Source organism: Tamandua tetradactyla, chromosome 4 (assembly GCF_023851605.1).
Source record: "Tamandua tetradactyla isolate mTamTet1 chromosome 4, mTamTet1.pri, whole genome shotgun sequence".
In the NCBI taxonomy this organism is placed as follows: domain Eukaryota; kingdom Metazoa; phylum Chordata; class Mammalia; order Pilosa; family Myrmecophagidae; genus Tamandua; species Tamandua tetradactyla.
Genome location: NC_135330.1, coordinates 63,701,570 through 63,721,257, shown reverse-complemented (window position 1 = coordinate 63,721,257; position 19,688 = coordinate 63,701,570). Strand labels below are relative to the sequence as shown.

At 45.3% G+C, this 19,688-nt stretch overlaps 1 protein-coding gene across 1 annotated transcript; it reads left to right on the top strand.

Annotated features, from left to right (window-relative positions):
- Positions 1 to 528: 528 nt before the first annotated feature.
- CTSE (cathepsin E) lies at positions 529 to 16,319 on the top strand. The gene is made up of 9 exons (XM_077157590.1): positions 529 to 705; positions 984 to 1,140; positions 1,680 to 1,797; positions 2,693 to 2,811; positions 7,314 to 7,513; positions 9,826 to 9,948; positions 11,041 to 11,182; positions 11,285 to 11,383; positions 12,992 to 16,319. The coding sequence occupies exons 1-9, from the start codon at positions 638 to 640 to the stop codon at positions 13,154 to 13,156; spliced, it is 1,191 nt and encodes a 396-aa protein (XP_077013705.1). The 5' UTR covers positions 529 to 637; the 3' UTR covers positions 13,157 to 16,319.
- Positions 16,320 to 19,688: the final 3,369 nt, after the last annotated feature.

Here is a 19,688-nt window from a genome sequence, read left to right as displayed (position 1 = left end):
CCGCCCCAGGGCTGCCTCTGTCATCAAGGCCTTGGGGGTCAGAAAAGGCGGACCCCACAAATCCATCACAAAATCTTTCTATTACAGGGGCTTTGTGGATTGCTGGTTTCTGCTTCAAAGTGTCCTGGGGGAGAGAAAAACTGTCCTTGGGATCTCAGAGGGAATAAGGCGAGAATGAAAAATACAGAGAAAGCAAACTAATATTTTAAGATGATATCCTGCCACACTTCAGCTTCTGTCCGTCCTGAGTTTTCTATAGGGTGATTCCCCGGGGTCAGGGACACGTTGCTCTCTCAATTAATTAAAAATACAGAGGTCCTTGGGGTCAGAGTAGGGGACCAAAGACCCTTGGAAACAAACAAGGCTTAGAGGGTACACAGACTGCTGACTTTTCACCCCAGCTCCTCGGTCCCCTTGCAGGAAGGAAGGGAGCTGAGGGGTGGAGGGGAGCCACCCTGTTACACAGGCGGAGTTTACTCTGGGCATGGCTGTTGACTCCAGGTGCCTTATCATCAGGTTCTCACACTGACCTGGGCAGGTCTAGAAGTAAGGGAGATACAGCACCACAACTCTGTGGAAGAGGAGTGAGCAAAGAAGGTCGTGGCAGAGTGAGGAGAAGCTGCTGGTCAGGCCCACGATGAAAACGTACATTCTTCTCCTGCTGGTGCTCCTGGACCTGGGACAGGCCCAAGGACCACTTCGCAGGTGAGGCCACCTCCCCGGCTCTGAGTTGCCAAGTGCAGGGCTGCCCTGGGAGAGGTTCTAAGGACTACAGGCTCGAAGAGGCTGGGGCGGGCTGCGTGGCAGAGAATCCGCAGAGGGAGCTGATTCCGGCCAAACCCTGGCATGCCGCCATCCAGATCCCCCCCTGTGCAATTCTCTAGTTAACCTATGGGGGGAAAGGGGACAGGCACGGGGAGGGGAGAGGGAAAGAGGGAGGCAGAAATGCAGCTCCTCCCCCCACTCCCGGGCTGTGCCCTCAGGGTGCCCCTCAGGAGGCATCAGTCTCTCCGGAAGAAGCTGCGGGCGCAGGGGCAGCTCTCCAAGTTCTGGAAATCCCAGCATCTGGACATGATCCAGTTCACCGAGTCCTGCACCATGGACCAGAGCGCCAACGAGCCCCTCGTCAACTACCTGGACGTGAGGAACTCTGGGGAGGGGCGGGGAGAGGGGCGGCAGCCTCGGCCTCAGGGTATGCCCAGGGTCCCGCCAGCAGCAAATGTTAAAGGCGAGTCTGGATTCCCTTGCTTGGACGATCCAGCTGGACGGACCCCTGGGTCCCTGTGGATGCTGCTGGGGCTAGACTGAGTGGGACTTGCCCCACATGTGCTGAGGGCTGAAAAGGAAAAACATCCCAAATTGAAGGGTGCTGCTTCTGCTTTCAAGTGGGCAACTTACGAGCTGGGCATCCTTAGGCGAATTACTTAACCCCCACCCAGCCCCAGTTCCCTGATCTGTAAAAGGGGAGGGTTGCAATCTTACAGTGCTCACAGCGGTATACTATCAGGATAACGTAAGTAAAAGCAGAAGTAGCCAGGGGCATGGTTTGATACCTCCCGTGTGGCACTTCTCTATTCCCTTTCTCTTTGATTTCCCAGCCTCCCTACTTCCCAGGCTCTTAACTCTGGCCCCTCCCTCCTACCCACCCCACCCCTGCTCTCTTCTCTGCCTCCATGTAGATGGAATACTTTGGCACTATCTCCATCGGCTCCCCCCCTCAGAACTTCACTGTCATCTTTGACACCGGCTCCTCCAACCTCTGGGTGCCCTCCGTGTACTGCACCAGCCCCGCCTGCCGTAAGCAGAGCCCCACGCCCCCTCCCCTGGGGAACGGCAAGGGGCAGGGCCTGGGAGGGCAGGGCCACCCCAGCTTCCCCCCTCCATCTTCGAGTCTGCCCTGTAACTGCCCACAGAGAAAACAAGACGGGGCCAAGGGGAGAGCTAGGATTTGATTGCTGTCCAAGCCAACAACATACATACTTATCAGAAGTAATCGGGTGAAATACAGTCACTGAAAATAGAAATCTTGGAATACAGGATGACTCACTTCCCTTAGAACACCTGAAAGAATGTGGGGGAAAGTGCCCTTCAATGGGCTGCTTCTGGGCAGACTGCGCCCCTGCCTTAGGAGGCTCTGTGGCCCACGACCAAACGCACCAGAGGGGAGGCGAGTGGAGCAAGGACACACAGCGCCTCAGTGGCATGGCAAGTCCCGTGTGGCCAGAGGAAACTCAGGGGTCTTGGTGAGGATTAGAAAATGAAGAGCGAAGGAAAGATGTCTTGCTCTATGCAGGACCGAGTTCCAGAGACAGGATGTGTTGGGTCACCCCAGGGCTGTGAATACACAGGGCAAGGAGTTGGGAGTGATTTCCTGCAAAGGCAACTGTTTACCTCTGAGTTTCTTTGGAGGGCCAGGCTCTGACCTATACCTGGCTGGCAGAGGCTGCTTCCTGGTGCCTGATAAGTGGCGCTTATCTTGGTGTGCCTGATGGAGTCACCATGCGCAATCCCGTTGGCCCGTGGGCCGCTGTTTGGTCCCCACCTGTCCACAGGAGAGATAGCAGGTGCTGGAGGCCCCACTATGGGTGGGAGTGGAGAGAAGAAGCCCTGCATCTCTGGGCTGAGAGGCCCTGGGGCCAGGGTGAAAGGAGTGAGCAGAAGCCCCACCAAGAGCAGCACCCTTGCTTTCCAGAGTCGCACCCGAGGTTCCGCCCTTCCCAGTCCAGCACATACAGCGAGCTGGGGCGATCCTTCTCCATTCAGTATGGGACCGGGAGTCTGTCCGGAGTCATCGGAACTGACCAAGTCTCCGTGAGTGCATGTCCCTTACCTTTCCTCTCTGGGCCGGACAACTGGGGGTCAGACCACAGTTCAGAGGTCTGAGGGGAGCAGTTTTTCGTCTGCCTCAGGGAAAGATAGAAACAGAACAGGGAGTGAGGCTGGCTTCTAAAGGGAAAGAGGGCCGTGTGCCAGCAGGGGGAGGGGGTCCAGTCTGAGATGGCAGCAGCAGTCAGTCTGGTGAGTATCCGGAGCCCTAGAAACACAGCTCGGGCAGGTCCCTGCAGGGAATTGGTGCACAGTGCAGAAATCCAGGCGGATCCAAGACAAGGCCTCTATCTGGAAGGTTCAAGAAGTCCAAGCCAGAGGTCATAGTGGGAGCTCGGTTACTGAAGTAAGGGACCAAGGTATGCACCACAAACACAAGGCAGAACCCCGGTTGCGAACGTGAAGGCCCAAGGTCAGGACTGAATTTAGCACAAGGTTCTTGAGCAGGACCCTTAAACGCCTGCACCCCAGGGCTGTGGGTCCCAGAACTGCAGGAACCAGATGAACCTGAGGATGGAAAATGAGGAGGGCCCTGCTCCTGCCTGGGACACTTATCCAGGGGTATGGTGAGTGGTGTATGCATGGGCCTTTGGAGAAATGAGATTGCCGCCCCCCCCAGCCCCCAACCGAGGGGCAGGGTTCCAGTTCTGGGGTATTCCAGAGGCCAGCAGGACCTGGTCTTTTTCAACATCCCTTCAAAGAGGTAGGGCATATTATTGAGAGCAAAATGAAGAAAAATGCCAGAAGAAAAATACCATCTATGTAAAAATATCTCAAACAGGTTAAAAAAAAAAGTATATTTTTTATTGGAACATATGTATATATGTAAAAGTACAAATTACTATATAGAAGGATACTTCACAAACGGATAATTGTAATTGCCTCTGGGAATCAGGAAAGGGACTGAAATTGGCACGGAAAGGGTAATTTGAGCCTCTAGCTTGGTGCTTATCTGCTGGCTTACCCAGTCGCTGTGGGGCCTCTTCTAGGTGCAGCTGAAGGAGCCAGGCAGCTCCTTCAACTTCAGCTTATTTTTCCTTCAGCTTTTCTGGCTCTTGAGCCAGGTACATGTTTGGTTCTGTGACAAACAGTGTGGCTCTGCCATAGGACATCTTCATTGAGGCTAGAGGCTTGGAAACGGTGAGAGCAATGGGGGTTCCCGTCTCCCCTTAACCTCACAGCTTCCATTTTACCCTTCCTTCTTCTCCTTACATCTGTCTTCCCTTTCTATCTGCCAGAACTCTGACTTGAACCTGCAACACCCAAACACAAACAACATCCTCATGAAATCCGTTTAACTGGCATCCACACTTACTTCTGGTCAGATACCTACAATACATTCCTTTTTATATATAGCTCCTAATGATTCTGTTTTCTTATCAAGCCTTGGCTGATATAGATAATGGAGCTCTGACATACTTGAATTTGTGAGATGCAGTTAATGCAGTCTTTAAAGGGAAAATCATCGCCTGCAATGCATATATTTGAAACATTAAAAATCAATGGTATGAGCTTCTATTTCAAGCCTCAAAGAAACAAAAAGAAAATAGGCAAACCACAAACAAAAACAACAAACCAAACTCAAAGAAAATAGAAGGAAGGAAATAATAAAAAGAACAAGAAATAAATGAAACAGAAAAGTCACACAATAAAGAAAATCAACAAAGCTAAGAATTAAATCTTTGCAAGGATTGATAAAATGGATAAATCACTAACAAGACTGATCTAGGAAAAAAAAAGGGAAAATACAACTTAATCTCAGAAATGAGATTGTTTCTGATTATTACTGCAGAACTTTCAGTCACTGAAATAAGAGGATATTAAGAACAGTTTATGCTGATAAATTTGACAATTTAAAAGAAATTGACAAAGGCCTTGAGAAGTACAGCAAACCAAATCTGACACAGAAAAAAAAATAGAAAATATGTACTCCAATATTCATTTTAAATACTGACTCTGTTTCTTTGTGGAAATTTTCCACATAGAAGATTTCAGGCCTAAAGAGCCTCACTGGTGAATTCTTCTAAACATTTAAAGAACTAACAATACCAATTTTATACAAATTCCTCCAGATAATTATTCAAAAAGGTACACTTCACAAGTCATTTTAAGGGGCCAGCATAACTTTAATACCAAAACTAGACAAGGACATTATAAGAAAGGACAATTGCAGACCATTCTCTCTTGTGTGAACATAGACACAAAAATCCTAAGCAAAATATCTGCAAGTCAAATCTTGCAATATATAAAAGAATAATACATCCCAACCAAGAGTCATTTTATTTTCTAGGAATTCACCACCAAAGAGAAAATATTATGAAAAAGAGAAAATCATATGGTCATCTCTATTGATAATAAAATCCAACTTTTATTTATGACTTAAAAGAAAGTTCTTAGTAATATAGGACTAGAAACTAATTTCTTTATCTGATAAAGAATGTCTCCACAAAAGCCCAAAGTGAACCTCATATTTAATGGTGAATTGTTGAGAGATTCCCTCCTGAGATCAAGAATAAGGAAAGAAAGCTCAGTCTTACCACTTCTTTCAACACTGTAATCAAGTCCTAGCCAGCACAATAAGGCATGAAAATTAGATTAGAGACATTAGAATTGGAAAAGAAGAAATAACACTGTCTTTACTCTCTATGTGTAGAAAATCCAAAAATATCTACAGACTATTGAGATTAACGAGTGAGTTTAGCAAAGTTTCTGGCTACTAGGTCAACAAACAAAAATCATTTGCATTTCTATATAGCAGGAAAAACAAAGGGAAAAGAATGTTGATGACACTATTTACAATAGTGTTAAAACACCAAATACCTAGAAGTAAATTTAACAACAAAAAACTACTTGCTACTCTAAAAACTGCAAAACATTAACTAAAATTAATTAAATTGAAAGATAACCAATGCTCATAAATTGTAAGACTCACTGTTATAAAAAGTCAAAGTTCTCCAAACAGATCTAAAGATTCAATGTTATCCAATCAAAACAAGAGCAAATTTTTTTTAATTGACAAGCTGATTCCAAAATGTATACGAATATCATGTACCAAGAATAACCACGACAATCTGATGATGAAGAACATTGCCAAATATCCAGATTTATTATTAAGCTGTAGTAATTCAGAAAGCGTGGTATATGCACTAGGATTTGCAGACAAATGGAACAAAATAGGAAATTTGAAACTGCCCAGTCATCTGATTTTTGTTGAAAATGACACTGCAGTGCAGTGGAGGAAACACTATTTTTTAAATGGTGCTGGGTTAAATGGATATCCATACTAGAAAAATATGAATCTTGACCTCTATGTCACACATTATCAAACTTCAGATAAATTATAGATCTAAATATGAAAGGTAAAAATATATAGCTTTTAGATGAAAACAATGGAAAGTATCCTCATGACCTAAGGGTAGACATAAAATTCCAAATCAGGTCTCAAAAGCCACGAATGATAAAGGAGAAAAATTGATAAATTTTATTACATTAAAATTCAGATTTATTCATCAAAAGTCACCATTAAGAAAGTAAAAACACCAGCTACAGTCTGAGAAAGGACATTTGTAGTATATATATCTAACAAAGGACTTGATTTTAGAATATATAAAGAACTCCTACAAATAGATAAGAAAATTCAGACAACCCACTTCACAAAAGAAAATATCGAAGTGTCCGATTTCAATAGCCATAAGGAAATATAAATTAAAACAATGTAACATACTACATATCCACTAAAATGACTAACATGGAAAAATAGGTAATATCAAGTTTTGGAACAACTAGAACTCTCAAAATATTGGTATGAGTGTGTCAATTTGTACAATCAGTTTGAAAAACTGTTTTGCAGTATCTGCTCAGGCAAATACTTGCATACCCTAAGATCTATCAGTTTCACTCCTAGGTGTATATCCAACAGAAATGTGTAAATATGTCTACCAAAAGACATGGGCAAGCAGCATTATTAGTAATAGTTAAATTCAGAGAACAAATGAAATATCCTCAATAGTAGAATAGGTCAATAAATGGTGATACAGTCAGACTCTAGAATACCATAAGAATGAGTAAATTACAACAGCATACGATAAGCACAATGTTGAGTGGAAAAGCCAAATATAAGAGTTCATCCTGTATGATTTCATTTAAAATAAAATCCACAAATAAACAAAACTAATGTATGTTGTTAGAAGTTAGGAGATGAGTTACTCTTGAAGAGGGGTGCAAGGATGGGATGAGTTCATTGAGAGGGCTTCCAGATATTTTTAATGTCTGTTTCTTGATTTGGGAGCTGGTTGCATGGCTGTGTACAGCTGGTGAAATTCATTGAACTATACGCTTTTTTAAAAAGGATGGGAATATGGCAAAAATCTTTGTGCCCATTTAATCTAGGGAAATTGAGAAGGGGACAGATGAACTTCAGGCAAGAGGGAAAATCCAGGAATCCAGCGATCTCCCCACGCAGTTGTCTGGTGGGCTTTCTCCATTAGGTGGAAGGACTGACAGTGGTTGGCCAGCAGTTTGGTGAGAGTGTCAAGGAGCCAGGGCAGACTTTCGTGGACGCGGAGTTCGATGGAATTCTGGGCCTGGGATACCCCTCCTTGGCTGTCGGAGGCATGCCGCCAGTGTTTGACAACATGATGGCCCAGAGCTTGGTGGCTCTCCCAATGTTTTCTGTCTACATGAGCAGGTAAGCCCCAGCCAGCCTGCCGGGGAAAGGTCAGTTATTACTACCGGGGGACAGCAGGGTGCACTGACGGAGCACTGGACATAGCGGTCAAATGAGAGAGTTTAGCGTTCTTGCTCAACTTTTATTAGCTGGGTGAGCTTGGGCAAAAACTTAATCTCTCTGAATATTTAGGAAACAGAGTTGTTGTAAAAAGCGCTTTGCAAGCTGTAAAACACTGAGTTAATGTCAGGAAACTCAAGGACTGGGCATTTGTTTATTCAGTCCATAAATATCAAGCTGGGCGGGCACCGTGCTAGGCACTGGGAATACAATGAAACAAGAAAAACACGGTTCCTGCTCTCAAGACGCTTAATTCCAATGGCGGAAAGCAAGGGGGGAAACAAGTTAAGCCAACAAAATAATTGCTTGGTGTGGCTGGATTAGACCCCGAGATTCACCTACCTCTTGCACTCTTTCCTGGAACCCTAAGCGAACCATCCCGTCCACCTGCCCCTTACCTTTCTCAGGGACTCCTTCCCCGTCTAGCCCAGGCTAAACTTACCCTCTTTCAGAGTAAACTCATTTCCCTTCTTCCCTTCTCCCACATGGAGAGTCTTGGATCTCTGCTATCAAACTATGCTTCCTATCTGCATGACTATCTAGGGGACCAGTCCTGGGAAGAAATAAGATTTTCCGGACATTTCCCTTTCCCCTTTTCAGAGCTTCCTACTCCCTTCCAGTCTGGGAAGCAGTGAGTTGTGATGAAAAATAGCAAGGACTTTGCATCAGACAGATCTGGATTTAAATCCTACTACTTAAGTTGCTTCATCTTCCTGAGCCTCATTTTCTTCAAATGTTCAATAGGTTGTTGTGAGAATTAGGTAAGATTAAGCAGGTAAAATTCCTAGCACAGTGTCTTACACAAAGGCTGTTAACAAATGTTAGTTCCTTTCACTTTCCTTTCCAAAACCACTTTCCAAGAATCCCCAGAGATATCCAGTTCCCTTCCCTTTACTACTCTGCCTTGCACTGCCCAAGTTCTCTTTTTTTCCTAATCCCTTTCCTCTTGAAAATGAATCTGTTTTATGTCCTATTTCCCCCAGGATCTTGCAAGGTGCCAGGACATAATCTGAGAAATCAATACCAGCAAAATTATTAACTGTGCAAGCTCTAGTAAGCCATGTTACATCAAATTAGCTTCTTTACCTTAACGCAAAGAGTGGAAATAATATGGAAACTGCAGGCACCAGCGCAGCCACAATGGGGAAGCCATTTCGGGACAAGGTCTCCTTTGAGGGTACTTCAAGTCACAGTGTGTGTCCACTATCTCAGGCTGGTCCTGGCCTGGGTTCTGCCTGCCTTCTGTCCTGTTGTCCCCATTTTCCATCTCACTAGCCCTCTTATACAGAATACTGGAAGACAGTCATAAATCAGTGAGCAGAGCTGTTTTTACCCTTATGCCCCAAAGGACCAGTGTTCTAGTTTGCTAGCTGCTGGAATGCAATATACCAAAAACAGAATGGCTTTTAAAAGGGGTGATTTAATGAGTTGCTAGTTTACAGTTCTAAGGCCGAGAAAATGTCCCACTTACAACAAGGCTATAGTAATGTCCAATCAAAGGCATCCAGGGGAAGATACCTTGGTTCAAGAAGGCCAATGAAGTTCAGGGTTTCTCTCTCAAGTGAGACGGCACATGGTGAACACAGTCAGGGCTTCTCTCTCACCTGGAAGGGCACATGGCAAATACGGCGTCATCTGCTAGCTTTCTCTCCTGGCTTCCTATTTCATGAAGCTCCCCGGGAGGCGTTTTCCTTCTTCATCTCCAAAGGTCGCTGGCTGGTGGACTCTCTGCTTCATGGTGCTGCAGCATTCTCTGCTCTCTCTCTGAGTCTCTCTGAATCTCCAAAATGTTTCCTCTTTTATAGGACTTCAGAAACTAATCAAGACCCACTCAAATGAGTGGAGACATGTCATCCCCTAATCCAGTTTAACAACCATTCTGAACTAAATCACATCAACCAGGGAGATGATCTCATTACAGTTTCAAACATACAGTATTGAATAGAGATTATTCTACCTTTAAGAGATGCGATTTATATTAAAACATGGCTTTTCTTAGGGGGGCATACTTCCTTTCAAACCAGCACAACCAGGTTTGCCATCCTGCTCTAGTTTGGAAGCTCTCGTCTCAACGTCCAAGCTGCTATTTCTGCCTATCTAAGTACATGGTGTGAGTGACCAAACCAAGAAACTAAGGGTCCCAGCTGCAGCACTCTCCTGGAGTTTTCACTCTCCTGGCCCTTCCTTGATCACCTTCCCTTTTCTCCTTATAGTGACCCAGAAGGTGGCTCAGGGAGTGAGCTGATTTTCGGAGGCTATGACCACTCCCATTTCTCTGGGAGCCTGAATTGGGTCCCAGTCACCAAACAAGGCTACTGGCAGATTGCTCTGGACCAGTGAGTACCCTCCACAGGTGGTTATGGTATGGAGGAAGACCTCCTAATAGGCACAACTCAAACTGGGTTAACTGAATTGGCCTGAATGAAACTGCTGGTCACTGGGAGAGCATTCAGTAACACTCTGCAGGTATGGAGGTACCAAGCAAAGTTGCAAAAAGATGTGTCAGCAACCAGGGAGGCAGGCATCCTTCCTTCCCCATGTGCCTTCTTCCACAGATAAAGTGCACACCAAGTGACCTGTTACTCTTTGGTCATTCATTCATTCAAAATTAATTAAGAACGCAGGCAAGGGCTGAGTAACATGTGGAGTGCAAAGTGGCATTGGCCACAGACTTTGCCCCCACAAAGCTAGTACAGATGAGCCATGCACACAAATCACTCCCACGAAAGGTGGCGGGTACTCAGTGCTCCAAGAGAGGTGCTACCAAAGTGCCAGCAGAACGGGCAAGACAGCTTCTATGTGAAAAACTCCACAAGGCTTCATGGAGGGGGTGGAGGAAAATCTCGACTTTGACACACAGAAAAACGCAGGACCTAGAGCAACTGGGGAAGTGGGACTAGATGTCTGTCTCATACCTAGCACTGTGCTAGACAAGGCAGGAACTCAAAGACATGTGACTCAAGCTTTAATACAGCAAGAATAAGGTCCTACCAGATGCCAAGCATGTGTCAGGGCCTAGGAATACAAAGTAATAAAAAATAAAAATAAAAAGCCCCTATGCTCACTGCCTAGAGAGCTTGCAAACTGTAGGGATTTACTCACTTATGGTTCAGGACATAATTTCAGAGGTTCATGATCAGCATTTTTTAATGAAATGGAATAAAATAGAAAATATCAGCATTCACTTCATATATTAATGTTAAGCACTGGTTCATGAAATTTTTGATTCATGCATGTGTGTGTGGGACCAAGAAGTAAATGTACTTCTTACTATGGTCGTCAGTCAAAAAACTTTGAAAAGCACTCATCTGGTGGGAGAGACCAAGAGGAAATCATTGATATGCTTCAGGAGCCCGGGAGAGAGTGAAGGGCTCCTGGGGCTCCACAGGAGGCTGTGGGTGGGCTGACAATGCCCCATTTGCTCCCAGAATCCAGGTAGGAGGCACGGTGATGTTCTGCCCCGAGGGCTGCCAAGCTATTGTGGACACGGGGACCTCCCTCATCACTGGCCCCTCTGACAAGATCAAACAGCTGCAGAAGGTCATTGGGGCAGCACCCATGGATGGAGAAGTGAGTGCCTGCCTGGACTGGGGAAGCAGTGGGAGTAAGAGAGGCAGACCCTCCCCTGGGAGATAGGAAGCCTCTGAACGGATCCTGTTTGCTGTATTTTAGTATGCTATGGAATGTGCTAACCTCAATGTCATGCCAGATGTCACCTTCATCATCAACGGAGTCCCTTACACCCTCGGTCCACCTGCTTACACCCTGCTGGTAGGAACAGTTTCCTTATTCTGCAAGTCCCTGGGTCTTTCCCACATGCCTGCCACTTCCCCTTTTCATGCTGTACTTACCCCAAGCCCCCTCCTACCTTGGCCTGCTCTGACAAGTTATTTCCTCTGGGAGGGATGCAGCTGCTTCATTCTTAGACCACTGGACTGGTTCTCTCTTAATTTCCATTTCTAACATGAAGTGGTAATGAAACTTGGGCAGGCCACTTAATAAGGTGTCCTGACATTACCATGTAGGGCTTTTTAACTGGCAAAGTTTAATCATCCATCCCATTTTATCAATTAGGATATTGAGACTTAGAGAGATAAGAAAATAGTTCAAGATACAAGCTGCCTGGAGGTATAGAGTAAGGTTACATCTCTTCCACATTCAAATTAACATTCCTCTCCAAACAAGAAAATGCCCTTTGTTGCAGTCAATTCACCAGTTTGGAGGGCAAGGTGGAAAGGCAGCTCCTGGTATTCTGGAAACCAGTGGTCACTTCACACCACAGTTGGCCTAGATTTTCAATATTGTAGTCCTTGAACAACACACTTGAACACACTTTTCCCAAGAATTACCCACAACCTCAGGGTGACTGCTCCAGAATAAGGACATCACCATGGAAGGCAGACTGAGAGCTTTCGCCCTACCCACCACTCCTTGATCTCCATTAACCCCTTCCCAAAGTCACCCCAAACATAAACAGACAATCCAAGTAAAAACAAATGTCTTGCTTTAAACCACAGATTCATGGTAAGTCCCCTAAGCCCATCCAACACAGGAATTCTGGAGCCGCCACTGCAAACACCATACCCAGAAATAGCTAGACATTTAGACAGAGCCAGATTCATCCGTCTATGCCCCCATCCCCACTCCATCACCTTCATATTGGGTGAGGTCCCGACTCACTCCCTTGCCTTTCCCTGTCACCAATTTGGTGCCACTGTCCTATCCTGCCCGCAGATCTCAATCAGAACCTTTTGCTTCCCACCCCTCATCAGTCACCTCAGATTTCAAATGGATGCTGCAATGACCACCTGGGAGATCCTAAGCCTTTGCCAGGCCACAGAGAAGGGGGAAGGGATTACACTCTCCTCACAGAATAGCCAATGCCCTCTAGCCTTCTATCTAAAAGCGGCCAATCACATTGATTCTTCCTAGTACATCAACAGGAAAGTAGCAGTGACTAGCCACTTTTGGAGCAGTTTCTCTCTCTTAAAAAAAAGCATACCTTGAAACCAAGGAACCCAGTATTTAAACCACGATCTTTACTTCTAGTGCCACAATCCTTGTGTTTTTAGTCATGCAACCAGGCTTTGATTTTCCCAATTGTAAAATGGGGGAAGAGGGTGAATAACATGAATAGTTCCAAAAACTGGAGAACTTAGAAGCCCAGGCCCACATGTAGGAACTGATGATAATAAACAGTTTTGTGAGTAAACTGGGGTGGGGGTTTATGAAGCTGGGAGAAGAACCAATCAGTCAAAATTGTAAAACAGCCATCCGGGGTCATTTGGTGTCACTACCCTCTACTACAAAGGACAGCCTCTAGATAGTGCTACTTCCTTCTTCCTCTGCATATCACTTACATAGTTCTTTCTACCCCAGGACTTCGTAGATGGAACTCAGTTCTGCAGCAGTGGCTTTCAAGGCCTTGACATACAGCCTCCAGCTGGGCCCCTCTGGATCCTGGGAGATGTCTTCATTAGACAATTTTACTCAGTCTTTGACCGTGGGAATAACCGTGTGGGACTGGCCCCAGCGATCCCCTAAGAAGGGGCCTTGTGTCTGTGCCTGCCTGCCTGCCTGCCTGACGGGAAATCTCGCCAGGCCTGTTAGGTGGGGGCATTCCTTATGCTTGTCAAAAAGTCATTTTTGACTGACTGCACTTGTTTCAAAACTGCAACTTGAAGTAGGACCGAAGAGCATGAGAACGCACGCACACTCACCACCCACACACATTCACATACTCACACTCACACACACTCACACATGCACCACCTCCACCGCCATCATGATAGAAGAATTAAGTTACATGCCCATATTGTTTATCGATTTTTGTCAACTTCCATTATAGAAGTCTCCAAAACATAAGCAGAGATTGTAGTACAATGGGTCCCTATGCACCCCACCCAGCTTTAAGAACCCAGCAGGCCCGTTTTAGCTGCACCACCATCCATTCCTCTGCCCAGTCCTACATGCCCTTGATTATTTTGAAGCAAACGCCAAACATCACATCATTTTATCCATCAATACTTCTGATATCCTTAAATATGCAGTCAGTAGCCAAAACCTCCTAATGTCTCATAAATGCTTGATTGTTTTCAAAGCTGACTTGTTCAAATCAAGATTCAAACAAGGTCCACAGACTGCAATTATTTGAAACGTCTCTTAAGTCTCTTAATCTGTAGAGTTTACCACGTTCTGAATGTTCCTGGTTGAAATCTAGGCATGTCATTTCGCCTGGTTCTCTGACCTCCATATTTCCTATAAAATGGTAGACAGATTTTGTGGCAAAAAATACTCCCCAGATGGTGCTGGGATCTCCTACTGCATCCCATTGGGAACAGATAACATAGGTGCTTCTATATTTGTAATGTTACAATGGATGAATCGGTTCCAGAGTTGTCACCCTCACCCATCTTCACGAAGCTGCCTTTGGCATAATCACTAGATGGTTTTAGTGGCCATTGACAGCCACTGTTTAGAGCCATGGTATCATTAGGAGTTGCAAAACAATAATTTCCCTTAGTCTATCATCCCTTCCACATTTACTGGCTGAAATCCTCTAAAGAATATCTTTCGGTCACCAACTGTTTGCTCACCATGAGCTACAGCTCATATGAGAAAGACAAGATAAATTACTCATTTTTTTCCCTTCACCCGTTTTCAGAAAAATGAGTTAGTACTGCAGCAAATTTAAACACATTTGATGCATTTGAATCTACTGCCAGGTTTAATGCCCATATCACCCTATCTTTAGGCAGTGAATGCCCCTTCAAGTTAGCTCCTGTGAACTTCTGAATTAATGCCAGTACAAATTGTGCCCACCCAGCTTATATATTTCCAGCCCCATCAGCCATTTTCCCAGAGTCCTGAGGCCTTTCACTGTGCCCATGTGTTTGTGGTTAAATGAAAATTACTTCATAAGAGAGACTCTAAACGCTTTGGGAGCCAGCGCCCTTCCCAAGAGGCTGACGGGAAGGAACCTAGCCCGAGGCACTGGCTTCTGCGGGGCCTCTCTGCTGCCAACAGAGACATCTTACTTTGCTCTTCATTCCTTCTTTTCTCTTTTAATTTTTTCAAAATAGAAGTACGCTTAATTTTTTTCTTATTATAAAATACGTGCAAGTCCTTCCTGGTCCTACCCCTCAGAGTTAAGCACCAGTATCAATTTGAAGTCATACAGGCTTTTTTGGGGGCATAAACAGACGGAAATGGCTACAGGCGAGGACACCTTTTTCATTCTACAAAAAAAAGGAATCATGCTACACATACTCTTCTCTAAGCTGTTTTTTCATTTCATAATAGATCACACATCAGTACAATAGCTCATTCCTTCTAATATCTGCACAGAGTCTATTTATTTCACTGATTCTCTCTTAATGAACATTTAGGTTCATTGGGGGTTTAATTCAACTCGACAAAATACATATCTGTACTGGGCCAAGTGCTAAGCCACGGCACTGTAAGACCGCTTCAGTGGCAGGGGACATGAAAACACACGAGGCATCATGTAAGACAACCTGGATTCAAGTCTGTGCTCCACCACGCATCCATTCAGTGACTTGTGTCTCTAAGATGCCCTCTCAGAGCTTTGGGAAGGGTCAGTGAGCTTACTGGGTGGGAGCACTTGGCTCATAACGTTAGCTTCCCTTCGCCTCTGAGAGACATGGTCGGAGTAAATAACAGCTACACACATACACATGTGTATTTTTTAAACTTTTTAAAGTTATTTATTATTATTGTTTTCAGAGTTAATTCAGAACAGACTGGCCAAAATAAGCTATCAAAGCATTACAGTAGAGTGGTTAAGCACCTAGAGTTAGACAGGCCTGGACTTCATTCCCAGCACCACCTCTCACTAGCTGTGGGACCTGTGTGCCTCAGTTTCCTCATCTGTAAAATGGAGACAATAGCAGCAACCATCATGGGGTTATGTGAGGACTCAATGACACAATGCACAGGTGTGAACACTTCACTAGTCTACACGTCTGCAGTCACGGAGGGGCCAGACCTTCAGTCAGCAGAGGCAAATCTCATAAAAGGCTGAAGTGCCCAGGATAAAGAGGTTTTATGATCTTTCCTCTAAAAGAAAGCACCTCAGTGGCCACATGGGAGCCAATTGTTAAATAGCATCCCTGTAGCCCTTCCCCGTGAGGGTCATTTCCATCCAGAGGCTCCCCCTGATTGTCAAGTCCATGGGTCTGATGTCCTCGCCTGCAATAACCTGGGTGTTGGAATCCTGGAGCACGAGAGCAAGGTTAAGCTACACCTGCAGGGAGTGAAAGCGCCCTCCCTCCCTGGCTGCCCTCACCAGCACTCTGCTCTCAGCACTCATGGTGCCTCCGGGCAGAAGTGATGCTTTCAGTCGGTGTAGGTAAAATTCCTGCTCACACCACTCCTATTAGTTGCTTTAGGTTTTCCACAGCTGACTTTGACTCTTGATGACCTTCCCATCAGCAGTGTCACCCCCAAAACCTGGCTCCTTGTCCCAGGTCTGAAACTGTGTCACAAAACTCCCAGGGATTGGCCAAGAGCTTTGACCAAGCGTTGCAGGGCCTGGGAATTGTAGTTAAGTGATGCTTTGCTGACTAATTGCTCCTACATTTTTGGTATCTTTTTTTTTGCATGGGCAGAGGATTCTGCCTGCTGAGCCACTGTGGCCCACCCTCCTCCTACATTTTATTCTTGGCTTCTTATAGTCCTTTTGGATGCTTTCGATTTTTTGCCTTTATTTTTCTCCTCCTTATCACAAGTCTGTGAATGAGAAAGAACAAGTTTTTTTGTTTGTTTTTTTCAAGAAAGGAGGAATTTAATATTTTAATTTATTAGTTAAATATTAATCACAAACACTAAAATGGTTCTTCTTATTTTTGGACAATTGCTACATTTCTAAATAATAAAAGAAACAAGATTTGCAAGCTGAATTTAAAGGTTTACACAAACTGAGGTTCTTAATTTATAGCTTTAATAAATTGAATACTAATTTAAATCCCCACTACAGAATGTTTCTTTCTGGACACAAAACTCTGTTTTAAGCTGACTTTTAAAAACTCAACTGATAATTCCCATTGTATTCTCAAACTAACTCAAGTGCTTGAGTTGGAAAAGACTCAGGGAAAAACCTTAATGTAATTGTCTGATTTTTAAAATCTCTCTCCCATATCCAGGTTAACACAGTCTTCACTCCGCTTTTGCAATCTTCACGTTAGGCGTGTTTTATACTCGTCTTAGCTCCTTTCTTCCTCGGGGGTGCTACTGGAGAACAGATATAAGCCCAAGATTTAATTTTCCCCACTTGGCTTCCTAGCACAGCATTAATTGCAAAAAAAATTTTCTTCCTTTCCTGTTTGTTTCCTAACCTCATTTTTCTCCTTCTGCAACTATTCCCAAGAAGCATTTGACAAGTTTTATTACCCTGTTTTACAAATGGGGACATGGAAGCATAAAACAGTGAACCAAATTCTCAAAGATAGGGGAGGAAGTAGTATTCATGTCTCCTGGCTCCAAATCCACTGCCCATAATTTATCCCCTAGCCCAGGCACTTGTCAGCTCAGGGTATATTAGGTGCAAGGAGCACAGGTAAGTTCTAGTCAGTGCCCCCACCTCCACCCCACCCCACCCCCGCAACACTGTTTACTTTTTTAATGAAAAATCCCTTTGCTGCTGAAAGGTTCATTGTTGTTGATCCCCCTGAGAGTTCAAAGAAATGCCTCCTATCTGCCCTTCTATGTGTATAGTTTCCCAGCGAAAGCATTTCAGGGAATGTGCTATTTTTGTCTCTATGGCATCACTTCTTTTGAGGAAGTGTCCCTGTCCTTCCTTCTGCGTGATCCTGGTGGGCTGACAGTCATGGGATCCCGTCATCCCAGCACCATTACAGGGGAGCCCATGGGCTTCAAGCCACACCCATCATACTCTCTGCCCTGAGAATCCGAATGTTGAGGGGAGCCCCAAGGGGGAGATGGCTTTCTAGGCCCCTCCATCCAGATGCCCCAGCTCTGCCCTTCCTGAGACCTCGTTGTCCATCTCTGCCTCCTCTTCCTATGGTCCCCAACCACAGAACTCTAACTGGCATGAACATCTTCCCTTGGGAAGGACATCGAGATGACAAGGCTGCCCTGCACGTGGGGGACAGCACAGCACGCTCAGGAGTGTGTAATCTGACCCCTTCTCTAAATAGAGATCCAGCGAGCGAGTGCTCGGCTCATGACTTGGGCTGGGGAGCTTATCAAAGAAAAGCACGTGTTCATGAGGACAGGAAAGGTAGAGGAGACATATGAACTCACTCAGTATCTCAAAACGTCTCAGAAATCTGGAATGCGCACGAGACACCAGGATTTAGAATTACAAGTCCAGGCCCCATAGCCATCATAGGCTCCCACCCTTCAGCTTTGGTATGTGCCTCTTGTCCTCTTGACACTCATCAGGCTGTTCCTTAAAGTAACAAAAACTTCTGTAACAGATAAACTCCCAAATCACAGTGGCTTAATAAAATAAGAGTTTATGTCTCATTCACTAAGAGTCCAATTGAAGAGTCTCATGATTACCTGAGATTTGAGCCTACAATTCATTCATTTGTCCAACAAACATTTATGGAATCCTATCGCGGAGGTTCCTATCGCCAGGTTTTCCAAGGGGAAGTTTTTTAAAATGCTTATATTGAACATTTTATTAGGAATTTCAATTTAAAGGAAGCAAAGAGAGGGGGAAAGAAAGTGAGGGAGAGAAAGAAAGTAAATAAAAACAGGGAGATGTATTTCCAATCTAGTCACAGATTTGCAACTAACGTAGCTGTTTGCTCAGTCCCCGGGACATCTCCAGTGAGGCCAGACGGACCAACTGCTTTGCAGAATGTTCCAATGTCAGGGAGAGGAGTGCTGGGCAGATTGAACCTCTATCTGCCAGTGTCTTTTTTTCTCTTGTCTGTGTTGGTCAGTGCCTTTTCCTGCACTGTTGATTTGTGTGACCCACCCCTCCAGGAAGACGCTGGGGAAGTCAGGACTTTGTGGACCCAACCAGCCAAGGGGCAGGCAGAATACCTTTTTATTCAGAAGGCTCCCTGCCTGCAGGCTCCTATGATGTGGGAGCTTACAGATTTGAGAACACGGAAAAAGCATGAGCCATCACCAGCACTGCTGGAAATAAGACAAGTGGCTGGGGCTCGGGGTGGGGGGTGGGGGATGGAGGAAGGAGGGGAAGGGATAGGCTGTGCACCGAGAATGTGCTGCCCATGTGACTGTGGTCCGGGGGCAGAACTGTGAACAAGACAGACCGAGTTCTGCCCTCATGGAGCTCAGTGGATGCCACGGAAATGTCCTGCTGGTACCTCAGCCTCCATTTAGACAAAACCGAAGCCCCCATATTCCTTCCAATCTCACAGTGTTTGCCATCTCAGTTCAAGATTTTGCCATCCTCTCAGGCAAGTTGACACAGTCTGCAAAGTTGAGTTTCATTGCAGCATCTGTCTCATGTTCCTTTCCATTCCACCTTTCCCCACTTTTAGGTTCAATTTATGTTTACTAGGAGCCTGCAAGGGCCAGAAGTGAGAGCGGGGATGCTCCTGAATACACAGCACCCAGCTCAGTGCCTGGCACACAGTACGTTCTCAGTAACATCTGCTAAATGCTTGAACAAGGCAGCAATTTAATCTTCCCAACAGCCTTGTCAGTTCTATCAGAAAATGCTTCTGCAACCTATTCATTCCAGCGCCCTGGTTCAGTTCATCATCATCCTCCATCAGGAGGATTTCAAGAACATCCTACCTGATACTCGTCCTTCCCATGACATTGGTGCCTGATTGATTAATATTTCTGAAACTCAGCTCTAAACGTGTCATTCCCTGCTCCAAGCTTCCCAACGGCTCCCCACCGCGAACCAAATGAAATCCAGGCTCCCCCAACTTTCAGGGCTCCCGAGGACTTGCTTGAGCTCAACCTCTTGTCCTCTGCTCTTGCCTATTCCACCTCAGACCAAACGGAACCACTTACCATTCCCATTTCTCCCTGGCACAGGACCGCTCCCAGGATTCCTTCTATCCCATTCATCAGAGGAGTGTGTTCCCCAAAACGGACCCTTTTC